At 35.0% G+C, this 19837-nt stretch overlaps 1 protein-coding gene across 8 annotated transcripts in view; it reads left to right on the top strand.

Annotated features, from left to right (window-relative positions):
* The window catches only part of LOC106661224 (FH1/FH2 domain-containing protein 3), an 87606-nt gene that overhangs the window by 24842 nt on the left and 42927 nt on the right, over positions 1 to 19837 (top strand). The window contains exon 1 of one of the 8 annotated variants that reach the window (XM_024225897.1): positions 7277 to 7742. The exons of 6 other annotated variants lie outside the window; for them this stretch is intronic. In XM_024225897.1, the coding sequence (XP_024081665.1) occupies positions 7578 to 7742 (165 nt within the window). In that variant the 5' untranslated portion in view covers positions 7277 to 7577. Of the gene's footprint in view, positions 1 to 7276; positions 7743 to 19837 lie in introns of those variants that run through there. One more of the 8 variants, XM_024225896.1, reaches the window with a different exon arrangement.

Below are 19837 nucleotides of genomic sequence, written 5' to 3'. Positions count from 1 at the left end.
TGTGTTGTATTTCGCATGCGCTCCGGGCTGAAACGACCAAGCTGTCGGATGCCCTTGCAAACCCTTTTCTTTAAGAGTCCTATTAAAGCGCTCAATACCCATCCTAGATACTCGTAAAATCAATCCTTTCCACCAATTCGCCTTCTGTTCACATCATTCCACGATCCAACGGGGTTTCAGTGTTACCGACAACACCTCCTCTGCTCTAGAGAACAAAGAGTATTGCTTGAGTGCAATAATTACAAAGCCTAGTTGTAGATAAGCTTTGATAAGGTCTGGTACCCGGGCATGCTTTACAAACTTAAACGCTTCCTACCACTCCTTATTACCATATCCTGAAATCTTACCTTCTTCAGGGTGAGGTGCGTCAACGAGTTCTCGAAAGTCAGACAGATACAAGCCGGTGTTCCACAAGAGAGCATTCTCGATCCGATTCTTTATATCATTTATACTGCTGACCTACGTATACACCTTATACCGTCATCTCGGATACCGCAATTTTGTCTTCTATCTCGAATCCTATCCAAGCTACCTCCAACATCCAAGAAAACCTTGACCTTATCGAAGACTGATACAAAAAGTGGAGAGTAAGACTGAATGAAGAAAAATGTACTCAATGTACATTCATATTGAAAAAAACACCCTCCATTGTACAATAACAACAAAGAGATTCCGACTTCCATTCAAGTCAACTCTTAGGACTGTACCTAGACGGCAGACTGACATGGAATTCCCCTACAAACTTATCAACCCAACAGAAGACTTAGTCCACTACGAAGACTTCTAGGACCAAAATCTGCCTTGACCGTCAAAACTAAACTAAACATATACAAGACTTTGCTGTGACCACTTTGGTCATACGGAGTGGAAGCCATCCAATATCCAGCGCATCCAATTAAAGGTCCTTAGTCATAATTTGTCATAGCCTACTACTTCCGTTCCAGATTCCAAAAGTTTCACAAAAATTTCTCGATCTATCCTAATCCTACTGCTCGAACCCTTAATCGACGATTGCCTCGAGACCTAAGCTTCTTAAACCGTCACACTGAGTGCTGGGTTGTGCTGGGTTCTCACGGCATGTGTACTGCGGGTGCTGGCATTAGTTAGTGCAGTGACTATGTGAAAAAACATTTTGTAATCACATTTGTCGTATGTAGAAATGTCTATAGTGTACAAATGAAATAATTTTAAAAAATGGGAGAAAAACGGTGACGGAGTCGAAAAAATGAGTGTAGTAAACCTCCTAGTAAGTAGTAAATCCTAGTAAGTAAACTTTTTCTCAGGGCAAAATTTATTTCCCAATTTGGAAAATAAAAAAGTACATACAGAAAGAAAAACGAAATAATACACATAACAAAGCAAAACAGAAAAATTGGACAAAATATCCTGTATTATCCTGTTTTGGCTGTTCACTATGTTTATTTACTTTTTTGTGTATTTTGTTTGAGTTTTACAATGTATACTAACAGAATGTATACTAATAGAACTAGTAGAATGTTTTTGAAGAAAGAAAATTGACAAAATTTTCTTAAATAGGAAAACATAAAATTAGTTTTGCTGGACGTCCGTGGCGAGTCATTGGAAAGTTTTGTGTTAACGCCCTTTTGTACCAAAGTGGAATTTTGACGAAAACAGGTCTACAATTTACCATTGTGGGAGGCGAATAGTTCAGACTCGTAAAGACTGGTAACAATCTAGGTAAAAACTTCGTAGGGCAAGATCGACAAATTTCAAATAATCATAATCTTCTTTGTTTCAAATTCAAAGAAGTCAAGGTGTTTCAGTCGATAACGTTCTGTGAGCAAAACGTCGGCCCTTACAGCTGACGATCATCACTTTCCTTTCTGAAAATATGTTTTATCAAATCAATATTACGCATAATAGCCACTCCTCTTTTGAAAATTTCAAATAATCGAAATCAACTTTGTTTAGTTCAACTTGCCAGTTTGCCAATAATGACCGTTTGGTGGGCGACAGAGATAAATCCTAATATAGATAAAAATTTAACGAGTCCCTGTTGACAATATGAAAATAACCGATTTGCCTTTATCTTTGTTCATTTTAAACGCACATGTTGGCCCATTTGTCAGTCGTCTATTAAATTACTACGCTAATTTTCAGTAATTGTGTACCAAGTATGTCTATTTATAATTAGATTTTAAATTTTGAGATTTTATCAATCCTTCGAATAGATATGCTAATGAAAGCTGTTTACCTGTTCTTAATTGAACTGTAGCGATGTTTTGATCTATGTTGAAACGATACAACATGAAACAACAAATTTCTATTTATTGAATTTGATTTCATTGCGGTTTAGAGAATAAAGTGAAGTATGTGCTTATCGCTAACAGATAAGAGAAGATTCAGCGTACGCGCTTTACAGCTTTTTGTAGGTAGGGAAGGGAAGTTCCAAAAATAAAATAAATCATAAACTGCCCAGACTTAATAGTGACGAACAAACAAATAGTCAAGCAATCAAGGCAAGTCAGCCAGAAGTCTGGGATGAGCTTATTCACGAGAGGACCCCAAACGATGCTCGCCAATACCAGCTTTCACATCATCCAGCGTCTTCCAGGATCTTCTTCCTCCAGTTTCTTGGGTCCTCGGCAGATGACTCTATTCGACTTATCGCAATGGCCGGTCCTTACTTGCTCTCTCGATGAGTCCCAAATGGAGTGTGGTTGCTTGACTACTCTTGACTGATGCGCAGGTTTGACCGAGTTCTTCGTTGGACTGGTCTTGACTGAGTGACTTTTCAGTGCTTCTGAGGTATTCGACAGATGACATGTCCTACCTCGGGCCGCTCTTCGACAGTCGACTCTGATCGACTCGTCTCAGCTCTGGGCAGTCGACTCTATTCGACTCGTCTTAGCTCTGGGCAGTCGACTCTATTCGACTCGTCTTAGCTCTGGGCAGTCGACTCTATTCGACTCGCCTTAGCTCTGGGCAGTCGACTCTATTCGACTCGTCTCAGCCCTGGGCAGTTGACGTCGTGTCTCTGCCACTGCCTTCGACTGTCTCTTTAAGCCACCGACTGAGTCCTCGAGTGGACTGACTTTCCTTCCAGATCATCCGCTTTTATACCAGTTTCTCAACTGTAGGGGTGCAAAAGAAAAGCAAAAACGCTGGGCTATATGGTCAACTTCCTTCTTGCAAGGGCCGCGCAATAACTTGTAATTATCTGGAGGTTTCATTACGCAGCCTCCTAGTCCATTTCGCTAAGCCCATATTCTAAATTTATGGTGTCCCTCAACTGGATGAACTCTGTCTACAACTACCTTCCCACATTAAATAACAACTCGACTTTCGTTATTTAGTGGACAATATCACGTTGCTATGACTACCAGGTTGTAGGAAGCGACTCTTTGCTCCCTAACGGAGGGCGACACTTCCACCTTCGTCACTCCGACTTTTTAACATAAATTTACGACATCAATTAAAAGATGCAATAATTTAAGAATGAACAATCAAATAATTTTCATCCATAAAACAGCATTCAAATTCAGATCGGACGTTAGCTCGTGAGTGAAATAATGCAAATTTAGAAGTTTTATTGATCGTTAATTATGTACAACGCTTGATTCCCATTCTGTTTTCATCGTAAAACAGCAACAGTCCAATTAAATTTAACTGCGAAGAACTGTATTGCCAGACCTTGTCCAATTTTCAAATATAAATTTACGACTTCAATAAAAATATTTATAATTAAGATATTAACAAGAGCGGTCATTTAATGGTAGGAGAGTTAAATTAATAGAAACAAGATTAAAATTATCTCCTCTCGTGAGTTCCTTGTCTTCGTCCTCAAAGGAAGGTACGAAGTACGAAAGGAGAACGTACTCAAGTGCTACGATAAAAGTACGGACTAAAGGTAAAAAGGAAAGTGCACAAGAGGATGAGGAACACTAAGATCCAGAAGAGGTCCAAGAACGTTTGTTGAAGGTCATGAACTTTAACCATCTCTTTCCCAGAAGATACACTGTATACCAGAAGACCTTAAAGACCAGATGAAGGAAAAGAAAGCCCGCTTTTGGGGGATTACAAATATGCGTGTATATTGTTTTTATCTCCCAGTAAAAAACATTATTGACTAATATCTCCAAAGGTCAAAAGTTAGGCGTTCTTGGGCGGTAGGGTTAATACGTAATGTAGGGTTACGTTGATCTTTTTTTCTTTGGTTGTGAGTCATGTTTATTATCTCTTTTTTATGTGTTTTGTTTGATGTTTACGTTGAATTTTTCGCTTTTTATGTGCTTTCTTTATTAGGTTAATGTTGGGATTTACAACGTCTGTATTGTTGTTTTTCTTTTTCTGTCTGTCCTTAGTATAAATTTTGTCCAATCTTTCAACTTCGGTTTTTCGCTATGTTTATTGCCTCTTTTTTTATGGATTTTGTTTGTTTTTCCTTTGTTTAGTGCTTTTGTGTTCAGTTAAAGTTGGGAAATAAATTTTGCCCAGGACAAAAAATTATTATTGTATATTAACCCCACTTCCCATTTTTCACACCCTCACCACTTTTTTTTCATTTAACATAAAATTTCTGCATTTTGGTTTGTGTACAATTTAAAAACCTTTAAAACTGGTGAAACATCTAAAATATCTATAAAAAAAATTGAAAAGTAGGTATTTTAACCGGTTTTTAGATTTTCAACCACGGGTGGAGGTGTTAGTTATGAGTTTGAGTTTTGATGAATTTGACTATTACTACTAGATCTCAGATCCCGATCGCTCTAATGTAAAAAAAGAATGACACATAGCTGTGTGTCCACACAAAAACAGTTCTCCCGATCAGCCCATTACAGTCACCTACTAGTGAACTGTGGAGCTTTAAAAATAGAGAACGGTGTGGCCTATCCTGAGATGAAAAACGTCTTAAAGCATTGTAGTGATTATAGGGAAAACTATTTGAAAATCTGAGAGTTCAGTATATAAACTAATTTCATCTGCGTCTTCATATCTTTGTGTCTTATAATTTCAGATTTATTAGCAAGAATGTTGGTTGAATGAGTTTGAGTGAAAACAGACCTCTCGACGAAGTATTCAAATACCTCGACGGCCTGTTTTATTTATTGGTGTATGTTATGAATCTGAGTGGCCATTGGCAAAATATCGACTACACCGATCGCCCTCTGCAAGTTTTTAATTAGAAATAGTTTAGTATGTATGTAGTAATATGAAAGATTGTTGAATAATGTATTATCTGTGAGAATGATAATGGACGATGTATGGGTATCCATGGTGTTTTAGACTGTAGATATGATGATCAGTTACCATCAGAATATAGAGTACCATGTAAACATGTAAAAAAGGAACAATTTACATTGTAAACTAATATTTACAAGAAAAATAATACAATCGAAAATATATAATGAATAGAAATGTACAGTTATGAAATCTAGAAGAAATAAAAATTAAAGAAATAACATAAGAATGAAATAATAATATAAGAAATTAAAAATCAAACTATCATGATAAAAGTTACATCATTATAATGCTAATAACATCATTATTAAATGACACATAAACATTAATAATATCAATATCACATTAATAAATAAATAGTTGAATAAATAAGAATATGAAGGAAAGAGAAGAGGTTTTAAGGATTTTTTGACTTGGTCGAGAGAGTATTGATAGAAGAATGGTTGGTAGTTGAAAGAGTGTAGTAGAGTAAGCTGGATCAGGTTTGTGGAAATTGGAAATGTTGAAGTAACATTTTGTTGTTATGTAGTTTATACAAGATTAGAGCCTCTCAATGCAGAGAAAAGTTCTCGACGTGTCCCACAAATTGATGCTTGTGCATTGGCTCCTTACAGAGAGCATACAGGCATTCTACTGATTTAAGAATGGTTCTCAGACATACAGTAGCAAATTTCTGAGTCCCCTTTTCTGCTTTTTAGAATATATGGTTTTTTTATTGCATATAAATAATAAAAATATAAATCTGTTTTATGTGTTCTATGGTTATGCATTTTGTTTGAGTGTATATATTTATTAGTGTGAGTGGTGAGGGGTGATGGTGAAATATTGTGTTGCCGAAGTTTTAGGGCTGATGGTGGCATATTTATAAAAGTACCCCTCGACCCTAATTTAAATTAGGTTCATTACTATTGTATGTAGGACGATGAAGGAATATCGAGTACTCCACCGACTAATCAATGTAAGTGCAATGTACATAAGTGTAAATGTATTTATTTGTGCGATAACGACCAGGTGTGAGGCGGTCCCAGAATCGGCGTTTTTCCTCTACTTTTGTGGTTTGTTTGGTAGGTTGGGTTTCAAAACTTCTGTATTGTTCTTTTTTTGTCTGTGTTTAGCGTAGATATTTTGCCAATTTTGTCTGCTTTGGTTGATCGCTAAGTTTAATGTCTCTTTTTTTATGTGTTTTGTTTGAATTTTACGTTGAATATTTCTCTTTTTTGTGTGCTTTTTTATTAAGTTATAGTTGGGAAATGAACCCCACCCCATGTTAATACCGTAGTATCGATTTTTCCCATTTAGCATAAAATTTCTGCAATTTGGCTCGATGTAATTACCGAAACTGCTAGAAAGCTTATTAAATGGAAAAAATGGTTATGAAATTTACCAAGCTCTATCGTGAACTTTCCATCGAGGTTGCAAATTTAGTTTTTTTTACCAATTTTTACCAAAAAAGAAAAGTACAAGAACTAGTAAATTATGAAAACCTAGATAGTCCAAAAAAAATAAGATGTTGAATAGGCTGAAAGGGTTGAGAATCGGAGCATGGTTCATATGAACTTTTTCGTTGCATTTGAAATTTTGGAGCACCTGACCAACTTTAACGTTTATTCACAACGTTGTTACAAAATAGATGATTAAACTGCTTTGAATTTGTGCATTTTTCATTGAGAAATGGTAGTACTACAATTAAATTTTACTGGAAACTGTTTTGTTTATTTGTCAGATATAAACATACGATTTTCAGATAAATATGTAAACAATATATCTTATATGATAGTCAGAAAATTAAAAAGTTAAGTTAATGAGTTTAATTGTTTATTTGAAGAGCCAATAGTAGTTAATGTAGGATAAACTCGGATTTTTTTGAAAAGAGGCGTTTGATTGCAGGCCTAATAAATAATGTCCTTTATCCTTGAGGTCGATGGAGTCGCCAAAACTGTGCATGATTTTTGTTGACCGTGGGCGAACGCAATAGGATATTTTCATGGTAGGAGGTAAAGCGACTCTGGAAAACTGTTCGTTGCATTCAAGGTTGGGTCCCAGACCGCAGTCCTTTCTAATAAAGACGGCTGCTGGAGCCGGTTGAGGTCGAACCTTGAGTCGAGGCCCATTGTGGAATGGAAGGAAGTGCCTGCCGGGCAGGAGTCGAGCCGGCCGAGCCCGGAGAGAGCGCAAACTCATTCCTCCGGTAAACCTCTCCCCCACTTCGTCCGAGACAACCGCTCCGGTATACCTGGGGGTCGACTTTGATCCGCGTCGACTCCGAGATTCCAGTTCTGAACCGAACCCGGTGCCAAACGTTTCTTCCGTACTGCATAAGTTTTTTTTGCCCCTTGTTTGTGCTTTTTTTTTCTTTTCAAAACGAGAGTGCCAGGATGGCACTCACTTGCCGAGTTCAGTATCTAAACGACATCGATCCTTTCGAGTACAGTTCCAATTTCCCGGAACCACCCAGGCCGCCGACCCACACATTCAGCTGTACGCTGCCGCTTGTCAACCAAATCGCTGCCCTTCACAAACTCCTCAAAGCACCTCATAGGGTGAGATTTATTACATATTTATTACTTTTATGACGAAGTTGATTTTTTTTTAGAAATCTTCAATAGTTTAAAAACTATTAGGCTTTGAGTTTGACTATGTGTTTATGGGAAATGGCAAAAAAATCTCAGAAGATCTTCAAAGAACTTTCAGTAGACTGCCTTAAATAATTAATTAATATTATAGTTATTAATTGCTTTGCACTTTTTCTTATATAATAGTTATTTTCATCAGTTTTAACAACTTTTCGAATCAGGCACTGGCCCCTCTTCAGATTGGAATAAGTTTTTAATAAACTTGTATGTTGTTACAAGTTTCAACTTGAAAAAGAGACCAGGGCCTGGGTCGAAATGTTAAAGTTAAAAAGAAAATTAACTGTGATTTATAAAACTGTGGTAAATAGTTTCAACAATGTTGAAAAAGTGCAAACAAACTCTAGTAGACAAAACAACCAAATTTATGTTTCAAAAACGATTAAAAATATTGCGGAAAAATCTGGATTATCAACAAATAAATAAAATACATATCATCGCCTTCCATCTTTGCTTAAAACCAGATATTCAGAATATTCGCCCAGTATCACCACTGAGATCTGACGAGTCATCAATTCTGACGATGTCGAGTTCGCATCCAATGTGATCTTTCATCCCATTGTATGGTTTTTTTGTGTTTACGCTCTGACTCACAGGATTGTTTATGTGTTTGACCACGTACGTGTTTCTTTTCGAAATCCACCACCTTCAGAACATGTCGTTTCGGTTGTTGTTGTTTTTTATATAAAAAGGCAGGTTATTTTTATTCCACCCACCCAAACAGGTAATTTTCCAAAAGAAGAGAAGACTACGGTTTTTTTTCGAGTTCGGATTTTAAAGTTTGTCAACTTCATAATATACTTCAGTTAGAACTTCAACCTTCATTGTTTACCACAAGTGAATTAATGTTATTATTGTGATATTTGTGTTTCCTTCTTTTTGTTTTGCCAACTGTCCTCTCCTCCCTATTATTTATCTTTTTCTATTAAAATAAACCGTTTCACAATGTTTAGAGGAATTTCTCAGTCAGAGAAAAATTGTGAACAATGTTTTTTTTTTATGACTATCGTTTTATTCCTCCTTCAATCGCAAAAGGATGACCAGTCGTTGACTGAACATGGGAAATTAGTCATCTATTTTTAAAAAAGTTTTCCGTAATAAAAACCTCAATCCTGATTTATTTATCAATACAAAATCTACGAGATATTATTAGAATGATTAATGTGAATGATTAAAATGATCAATCTTGGTCAATAATTTGATTAAATCGCAGCTTTCGTGTAAGGTAGCATGATTCGATCCGACAAGAAAATGCCTAAAAATTTGGAATTTCGCCTGGCAGACAGACGGACGGGTACAAACGGGCGACCAAAGGGCTTAAGTACCTCTTGAAATGGAAAATCCGGAAATTCTTAAAGCTTTTTGTCATTTCCTTTCATTACTTAAGTGCCGTTTGACTCAAGGCGCAATTCACTTCTTTCTTCGCTATTAACTAATACAATGCGTCACATATGACGAGGACGGGCTGCGAAACTATTTCCGTGTCATTACTGAAGCTTTTCGGTTCAAAACGGTTGGAATTTCGGCGATCAACAGGTAGACGAACCGACCAAAATGTCCTATGGACAATTTCGAAATGCTTTACCATCAAAATAGCCCCCGTCTCGGTAAGGTACGTTAAGTATTTCAAAAAACCACCAAAAATGAGCCAAAATTACTCTTAAGAATTAAAAGAAATCGAAAGGTTACAGCACAAGAAAAAATTGCTTTAAAAGGCACTAATTCATAAATTTAATAGTCAGTTATTTATGCTTCATCTATTAAACTGTTTTTGAAAATATATTTGCACCACTTTAAAAGAACAAACCGTCAAAAGTACAAGGTTAAGAAGTTCAATTTGATAATTGATTGTTGATGTTTTATTTCACCACACAAAGTTCCCTTAACGTGGAAAGGAGAGAGAGATGATGATGATGATGAAAGCGTTATTTATCAATCATACAAGATTTGGTCTCAAGGACCATTCTTACTTCTAATGTGCAATACAATAGTTACTAAGTTTATTCTACTTCTAATTCATTAATCATTAATTATTTTAATAACCTTGTTTTTGCAGTCAATATGTCATCTATTCGTTTTACATTGAACTACATATGAATTTACTTAAAATTGTCAATCGAAATAATTATCCTACTTTACAGAATAATTGACCAATTAAAAAGTCAATTACTAATATAATAAGTGAACAAAAATACTTTTTCAATACAATTCAGTACAAATCATGAATTATAAATTGTCAATATAAATCTATAAATAAAACTTCTAGTCACTAAATAGGAATATTACAAAAAAAGATGATTTTTAAGGCTATTCTGGAAATCGTTGATATTTTTACATAGTTTTATGTGCATAGAGATTCTAGAAAAAGCCTTCCTTTTACTGAGTTTGGTCTATTAAACGTTTTGATTTTGTGTGTGTGTGTGTGTGTGTGTGTGTGTGTGTGTGTGTGTGTGTGNGAGATTGGAAAGTGAAGATAGTGGGATTGGAGACAAGAGAGAGAGAAGATAGAGAGGAAAAAAAGAAAAATATTGAAGAGAGAGAGAGAGAGAGAGAGAGACAGACAGACAGACAGACAGACAGACAGACAGACAGACAGAAAGACAGACAGAGAATGGGTGGGTGAGTGAATTTCTTTTTTTCAGTGAATCTCTCACCTCCTTCGCTACTAAAAAATGAAATGTTAGATCATTCTGTATTTTTCGTTTTTATTTATTATAATTTTTGTTGTAATAAGTTCAGAGTTAAGGAGGTTCATGGCTTTTAGCGGATTATGAAACTATATTATTTATTTATTTTTAATAGTAAGTTTTTGATTTTTTTTTTTTTGGAACATCTTTCCAATTGATTATCATTTTTATTCTTTATCCCATGAAAATCAACAAACGCTCATTGTTGTTATTGTTCTTTTGTTGTTTCATTTTGTGCTGTAATCCTCACTAATGCCACTTATTGTACGGAGATAACAAATAAACAAACGTATGATAAGAAGAGAATTTGAGGTTTTTCTTATTTTTGGCCCACCCTATTATAATTATTTGCTCAGAACATTCCAACGAGCAAATACGCTTTACAATTCAGTCAAAATTAATTTTTTTTATCTCTTGATTTATATTTTCATAGCATTTGTCTTTCTTGGTGTTTGTACGACTGTCTCGACTTGAACCACGATTCTGTCGGATTCAGTGACTCGATTGCGGCTCATCCTAAGAAAGGGTTGAAATATTTATTTAATGGGTTGTAAGGAGAGGAAATAAGTCTTACAAGCCAGGACCGACTAGACTGGCCGAGCGGTTGAACAACAGGAGCTCAACCCGGCTGAATGCAGCAGTCCTGGGCAAGGTCAAAGAAATCGATAGGCCGGTGGGGCATTTTAGGTCACATTCTAATTTGAACCGAAAAATCTTGCGTCACTCCCATTGTCTCGACTTATACCAGACTCTCTGATTGTATTCACGTTGTCTCAGACACACTGAGGATGCTCCGACAAAAGCCAACATTCGACTGACTCTTTTTCAATAAACTGCATGACTCCAGTGAATCGTATGCGGGTGAAAGTTCACTGCATAAACCTCTCCATGATTTATGAGCATTAACTTTCTCATAATTATTTTGATATATAAATACATTCAGCCTATGCAAGATGGAAAATATATTGTTTACCCCACTGGATCTAGTTATTGCCCATGTTATTCAAACGTACTTGCCAATAGCGGGATTGATCCTAATTTACATAAACAAGGACATTAATGACAATTATTACACATAAATTATTAAAAGTATTGTATTTTATGAAGAAAGTTAAGATTTTTAAATTGCCAAATCGGTTTTGCCATTGAACATCTGCTCTGGTATGGGTGGGTTATCCCGACTGCTTGCATAACAAACGGATATTGATTTTTCCATAATGGGAACGTCAGAGATAGCCGAATGCTGCAAGTATTTTTAATAAATTTCTAAGAAAGAAAATAAATGAAAATAGTTACAAACGATAAAAGTGTTCATTTTTCCATCGAGACACAACAAGCTAATTTCGGTTGCTAAAAGCTCCAGTAAACTCAAGGCGGGAGAGACATTTTCCCAAAAAGGCGTGCTTAATTATTGGAATAAGTCACGTGAACGGACATCAATGCTTGAGCAGGTTAACTTAAATGTCAAATTGGACTAAAAATTCTCTTTAGTCCAAAGTCTGATTCTCAATCGTATTCGAGATATTTCACTTTTTTCTCTTTTTCGCGTTACTACGTTGACGTTTCAAAACTTTATTCAATCAAGTCCTTCGTTATTCCATCTGTTGTCTTTTTGTTTAGTTCTTAATTCTCTTTCATCGCTATACAGGTTATAACGTGAACAGCCGTCGTTGCTTCCCGGAGGTTATCCTAAATTTCAAATTGGACTAAAAAGTCTCCATAGTCCAAAGTCTGGCCTCAATAATATTCGAGATATTTCACTTTTTCGTGGTATCAATCAAGTCCTTTGTTTTACTATCTATTGTCTCCTTTTTAGTTCTTAATGCTCTTTCATTGCTATACAAGTTATACCGTGAACAACCGTCGATGCTCTCTGGAGGTTATCCTAATTATCAAATTAGACTAAAAAGTTCCCATAGCCAATAGTTCTCAATAATATTCGAGATATTTCACTTTTTCGGTTTACCTAATTTAACCTTTTTAAAAACTTTATTCAATCAAGTTATTCTATCTGTTGTCTTTTTGTTTAGTTCGTAATTCTCTTTCATTGTTATACAGGTTATACCGTGAACAGCCGTCGATGCTTTCTGGAGATTATCCTAATTATCAAATTAGACTAAAAAATTCCCTTAGCCAAAGTCTGTTCTCAATAATATTCGAGATATTTCACTTTTTCGGTTTACCTAATTTAACCTTTTTAAAAACTTTATTCAATCAAGTTATGCTCCCTGGAGGTTATCCTAAATTTCAAATTGGACTAAAAAGACTCCATAGTCCCATAGTTCCCAATAATATTCGAGGTATTTAACTTTTTCGGTTTACCTAAGTTGACCTTTTTAAAAACTTTATTCAATCAAGTCCTTCGTTATTCCATCTGTTGTCTTTTTGTTTAGTTCTTAATTCTCTTTCATTGCTATACAGGTTATACCATGAACAGCCGTCAATACTTCCTGGTGGTTATCCTAAATTTCAAATTGGACCTAAATCTCAAGTCCCAATAGTCCAAAGTCTGTTCTCAATAATATTCGAGATATTTCACTTTTTCTGTTTATATAAGTTAACCTTTTTAAAAACTTTATTCAATCAAGTTATTCTATCTGTTGTCTTTTTGTTTAGTTCTTAACGCTCTTTCATTGCTATACAGGTTATATCGTGAACAGCCGTCGATGCTTCCTCGAGGTTATCCTAAATTTCAAATTGGACTAAAAAGTCTCCATAGACCAAAGTCTGTTCTCAATAATATTCGAGATATTTCACTTTTTTTGGGTATCAATCAAGTCCTTCGTTTTGCTATCTATTGTCTTTTAGTTCTTAATTCTCTTTCATTGCTGTACAGGTTATACCGTGAACAGCCGTCGATACTTCCTGGAGGTTATCCTAATTATCAAATTAGACTAAAAAGTTCCCATAGCCAAAGTCTGTTCTCAATAATATTCGAGATATTTCACTTTTTCGGTTTACCTAAATTAACCTTTCAACACTTTATTCGACAAGTTTTTCTATCTATTGTCCTTTTGTTTTGTTCTTAATTCTCATTTCTTTCTATACAGGGTGTACCCTGACCATCCATCTACTTCAGGAGGTTATCCTAAAAAACAAATTATGGTCAACGTAAGGAATAATTTTTCAATCGATTAAGGTTTTTAATTGAGATAAAAAAAGTCAGTGACATAAGCGGGATTCGAACCCACGATCTTCTGCTAGATGCGCCGCTGCTCTACTTGAGCTATCGTGACTTCGATCCCCTCGGGCACTAACTTCCCATCTCAACCCCACCTTTTGAATTTTCCCTCCTTTTTGCCATTTTTCAATTTTTATCTCAACTAAAATGTTCTCATATCGACATGTGAAATTGAACTAAAACGCCCCTATTTTGGAATGTCCGATTCTCGATTTTATTCAAGGTTACTTCGACCTTTCACAACTTTATTCCCCAAAGTCCAATAATCTCATAAAATGTTAATCTTACTGTAAATTTAACTACACCAATAAAAAGAGCATTATAAAACCTATGGAATTCATTTCTTTTTTATTGTATACTGAAAGAAACACAGTACAAAATCACTTAGGAAATAGGCTTTTAAAGTTTAAGTTCTTTAATTCTCTTGGTTCTATAAGTACTGACAGATATTCCGCTTAAATCAAAGTTGCCCTTACTAATGTGCTTTAAACACTCGTGCTTAATATCTCAAAAGTCATTAATGTAAAATTTAATTTTACCTAATTGCTAAAAATTTGCATTTGCAGTTCAAAAACATTAAAAAAATAATCATTAAGCTATTGAAATTTCTATTAAAAATAATACAAATTAAACAAACAAAGCCTCTTCGGCATAAACATTTGAACATAAAACAAATTAAAAAGCTTTTAAAAATTAAATGAAATGTTTAAAATGTCCTCCTCCTTTGGCTTGCATCGTTCTAGAAAGTTGTCACTTCAAATATATAAATCAATTTTATTGTATTTTTTATTGCAATTAATCTTATTATTGCACACACAAAAGTTTGGCAATTGATGTATTATGTGTTAACTGTATCGGGAGAATGTATTTATAAGCGTGAATGTGAGTAGTACAAGAGCGTCGATGTATCAAGTAGCCAACGAGCCTCGAGATTAGTGATTTTTCAAAAGTCAGCGATGTTGAAAATCAACGTTTAATTGTTAGTCCTTAAGATTTGGAAACTTTTATTATAAAAAATAATGGAAGGACTACGAAGTAAACGGAAAAGACCTCTTTCATAGAAATGAGATGAATGAGTGCGGTGTTCAATCCTTTTTTAAAAAAGATAGTTCCTTCTTACAGTAAGTTGTTTTCCGACGATACGGATTTCGAGCCCTTAGCTCATCATCAGATTGAAGGATTTCTTCAACCACGTCTCTCGACATGAATTGCAAAAGATAAGAAGACTTTTAAGACTTACAATTCATATCGAGAGACGTGGTTGTAGAAATCCTTCAAACTGATGATGAGCTAAGGGCTCGAAATCCGGATCATTGGAAAACAAATTACTGTGAGTAGGAATAAACTTTTTTTAAAAAGACCTCTTTGGTACAAATTCGAACATAAAAATAAAACATAAAGCTTCTAAAAAATTAAATGTTCGAAATGTCCACGTTGTTGAAGAATGCAAGTTTCCTAAAAGATTTTACTGCTTTCAACAGTTCATCCTGCTTATCTTTTCTCATAACATCATAGAATTCATGAATCATTTCTATGAGTCGTGACAGGAACAGAATAGACTTGATTTTTAATAGTTACACGTACAGTTCATGGGGTTAAAAAGAATCATTTTTTTCAGTAATTAAACTTTATTTTTTTGAAGGGTGATAACTGACCTTTGAGAAATTAAGTACGTGTTCAAAGCTCATTAGTACGAGTCAACTTATCTTAAGGGCCATTATTTGTGAGTATTTACAGTACCAAGAAAATCTTACTTAAACTATAGAAAAGAATTTTGCAACGCATAAAATCTTTAATTTTAATTTTTTATTTATTTTTTTTTGTCTGCTTAAGTTTGTAATATATTTTTAAAAAAAGAATCTCATAGATTTTTTAATGATTTCTCTATTGGCGAGACCAAATTTTCAGTAGGATTGACTTTTATGAAATGTAGTTTGAAAGGTTGGAGTAACCTGAAAAGTGAAATATCGAATAAAATTGAGAATCAGACTGCAAAATAGAGGCTTTTTTAGTCAAATTTGCTATACAGGATCACCTCCTGAATTATTGATATCTGTTCACGGTACATGAAAATTTCCTTACCTGTCATCTTGGTCCGCCTATCCTCGCTGATTTTTGCCAATTAAGGCGCGTTTCGGCATTCATTGTTTGGGTGATATTTGTTGAGCGAAGTTTTTGTTTATTTAGTTTGCTAACTCAACCACATGGCGAAATGCCGAAGCGCGTATGAATTAACGAAAATCAGCGAGGATAGGCGGACAGTTTGACAGGTCGCCAATGTAAAAATTAGTACAATTAATTAAGGTTTTTAGTTGAGATGAAAAAAGTTAATGCACGAGCGGGATTCGAACCCAGGATCTTCGGCTAGATACGCGGCTGCTCTACCACTTGAGCTATCGTCGTGAAGTCACGATAGCTCAAGTGGTAGAGCAGCGGCGTATCTAGCCGAAGATCCTGGGTTCGAATCCCGCTCGTGCCATTAACTTTTTTTCATCTCAACTAAAAACCTTAATTAATTGTAATGATTTAATTGGTCAAGCGGACCACGAAATTAGTGAATTTAAAAATTAGTGTTCAGGTTCAAGATGTTTTATACACATGTGTTTCCAGCAAGTTGATCTAGAGTAGGCACAGCAAGTAATAATAATTATAATAATCTTGCTTAAAAGTATTCTGTCTTTCTTTCAACCAAAAAAGAAGTGCTCTTGCCTTTTTGCTCTTGCCTAAAAAATTACGTATATTTCTGCCAAAATTGAATTTGTGTCGAGTGTAATACGTAGGTAGATCAATCTGGTTCAGATAATCTTTATTTTTTTGACCTCAGTATTGATGTCATTGGCAACCGCTCTGATCCTCCAGGAGGAAGAGTCGAGCATTAAAACCGTTGAGTATTTAATGTCGAGTCGACGACCCCGCCCAATAAACTAAGATTGTGTTTCATTAGAATTAAATCATGACCGGCGTTTTAGCCTCGTCGATTAAACTTTAATACAAGGCAATCGGCGAAAGCAAATGTGTGGGAAAACAATAGGCTGGAACCGACCTCAGCACTTTTCAGTCGCACTTCCAGATACTTTTTTACACGCTGTTGTGATCCGTCAGCAGGAATGTTTATCTTCGTCGAATCCCGAGCAAGGTGCTTATCGCGTTTTTTATATAGTATGCATTGTAATTTTACTATCAGCTATCTCGAGCTTTTTGCGCTCTCCTCTCCCATACCTACGCCCACACCCTCGGTACACTGCCCGTAACTCTTTGTCTTACTAACGAACGATGATTATTATTTTGAGCAGTTATTCTGCCTTTAGTTTCGACCCTTTTAGATTTGATTTGCTTTGAGATTCGTACGGAAAAATAAAGTCTAACATTAAATTACTACGATTCAGCCCAAATTTACAGGTGTTTATAAAAAATTTGCCTTTACAAGCGGGTCCAAAACGGCGGAACTAATCGCCATATCGCTCGCGCTGAGTGTGATCAGCTCTTTTTATTTACCAATTCCCTCAGTGCGATCCATAAGCTCAGAAGAGCACCCGTGGGCCCTCTAATAAATAAGATAAAAGAACAGTTAAAATGAAGAAGGTCGTGCTGCTTAGGGTCCTGGCAGACAGGCCAAAGAAACCGACGGAAGACCCCCCTTTTTTAACATGCACAGCGGATTTAAAACTATTAATTTCAGTAAAACGAAAATGGAAACGCTGAGCTCGTAAAAACAGAAATAACCCTGCCAAACTGTGCGGGTTGAGAAAGACGTCGGTTCCTGAGTCCATGAAGTACGGGTCGAAAAAGTGACAAGGTCAATGCGCATAGGTCATACAAGAATTTGACTTATGTCCATAAGTCACAGGTCCAGACACCTTCTGGCACCGCGTAGCACATATTTTCAATTGAAGAAGGTTTGACGTTTACGTTTATAGGCAATTTTATGGTAAATCGACAGACTTGCGCGCTATCTTGGGGCAGCTTAGTTTATTAGGAATGAAAGTAATTTATTAGCGTGAAAGGAAGGGATTGATTGTATAACCCGATCCCGAGGAATATTCTAGGGTGAGAGTAAAACTAAGTTATTAGAGAGAGTGGAGTGGGTTCTACCAGGTGTCGAGGACTATAGTATACTCTGAGGTGAGTGTGTGACATCTGACGAGTAAAAATAACTTATTAGCGAGAATGGTTCGACCACGCCCGGACGAATATATTATACTTTGGGAAAATGAATGTGTCCAGTCTTCTATGTATGTGATGATGTTTATTATAGTAATAGTAGTAAATCTTTATTTGCAAAAATGTACATTAAATATAAATTTACAACAAAAAATAATATTCTGGTACTGCCTGCTGTCAAAAAGCAAAGCTTTTACTAGATAGCAGGAGTTGTTGGAGTGATCCGAAGATAAATAAAAATAATATCTTTACAAAAGCGTAATGAAAAACAAACAAATAAACATAATACAGAATAAGCGTGTAGTATGAAAAAACCAACCGAATTAAATCTTTAAATTTCAAATTTTTGAAATTATAAATTCTTTGTAGTTTTTGAAATTTGCAATAATGGTACAATGGTCAATAATAATGGTTCAATTTAAAAAAATAATAATTTAAAAAAAACGAAGGGCCATATTTAATGAAAAATTATAATATTGCGTAGTTTTTACATTGCATATTGTATCTAAAATATAGATTACATATTGTATGTAAAATAGTTTATAATTAGATCCAGAGTTTTAGTGTAAGCCTTATTAGTACCCCCCAGAAAAAAATACAAAATAATCAATGTGTAAATTAAATCTCAAATTTGAGTCCAATGTCACACCAAGATATCTAACACTGAAAGCAAAAGAGATATGCAAGCAAAAACACTCATCATAATCATCACAAGTACAAAAATCAAATTTTAAATTATTAGTATTTATTATATTTTTTAATGACAAATGAAATACATTTTTTGTGTTTAAAAGTAGAAAGTTTGTTAACCAAAAATTAATAATTTTCATAATATGTAATAGTTAAATTAATTAAATTATTACTTGAGAAAATCATACAAGTATCATCTGCGTAACTACATATTTTTCCAGAGAATTAATTTTCAAAAAATAATTAATATATAAAAGAAACAAAGTTGGGCCTAAGACTGTACCTTGTGGTACTCCCGATTCAGCGTAAAGAAAAACTATAAACTTTTCCAACCTTTGTGACTAGAGTTCCGTCCGATAATATGATTCAAGGAGTTTAAGGGAAATATTAGAGATATACGCTCAAGTTGTTTTTAGCATCAACTTATGGTCATCGAAAATCGAAAGCCTTTTTAAAGTCCAGAAACAATCCAGTAACGTAATTACTTTTATTAATTTCTTTTGAAATTAAATTAGAACCATCCAAAAAAAGTCCGCTTAGTGGATCTGCCCGAAAGAAAACTATACTGTTTTGGAGAAATTATTCTATTTAATATGTATTGTATGTTTTACATCTATGCTGTAGTTGACATCCTGAGGTGAAAGGCTAGCATTTTAGTATATCGACTTATTTTTCATAAAAGCAGAGTGAATAATCTGGTTAATAGCGACCTCAAACGAATTGAGTTTCGTGCTTTCCAACTGTGCGAGAGTTTAGACGAGCCAGGAAATAACTTCAATTAAAATTTAAAAAGAAAAATCCTCTAGGAATGTTAGAACTGTTGTTATTCTGATTGTGTGAATACGGCCTGAAAATGTCCAAATAATCTTGAACGATCTTGTAACCGGCTCAGCAATGCCTGCAATCCCTTGGCAGCAAAGGCTGACACGACCTTTCTAAAAGCGCCCTATAAGTTGAGTCTACCTTGGGAATTGTCAGTAGTTGGAGATAATCATGTTCATCGACATCAAAATCATGTAGCCAATACCATGAGCTAAAGACCTTGAAATATCTCTGAATTCCTGACTTAATTTTAATCATTTTAATGGAAAAAAATGCTGAAAATCTTCTACCAAGTTAAAGAGACTTTACCCGGTCTTTAATTAGCGTTCACATATAGACAGTAAAAATAAAAACTTATTTATGAACTGTACGTCCATTAATAACTTACGGTGCTCCATTTTGGGGAAATATGTCTAAAATCCAAGTTTTGCCAAATCCCAGGTAATACAAAATGCTTAGAATTA

This window comes from Cimex lectularius, unplaced genomic scaffold, assembly GCF_000648675.2.
Source record: "Cimex lectularius strain Harlan isolate CLEC.00 unplaced genomic scaffold, Clec_2.1 scaffold23, whole genome shotgun sequence".
Classification (NCBI taxonomy): domain Eukaryota; kingdom Metazoa; phylum Arthropoda; class Insecta; order Hemiptera; family Cimicidae; genus Cimex; species Cimex lectularius.
The sequence above is the reverse complement of the archived record's forward strand: the minus strand, read 5'-3'. Positions and strand labels throughout refer to the sequence as shown.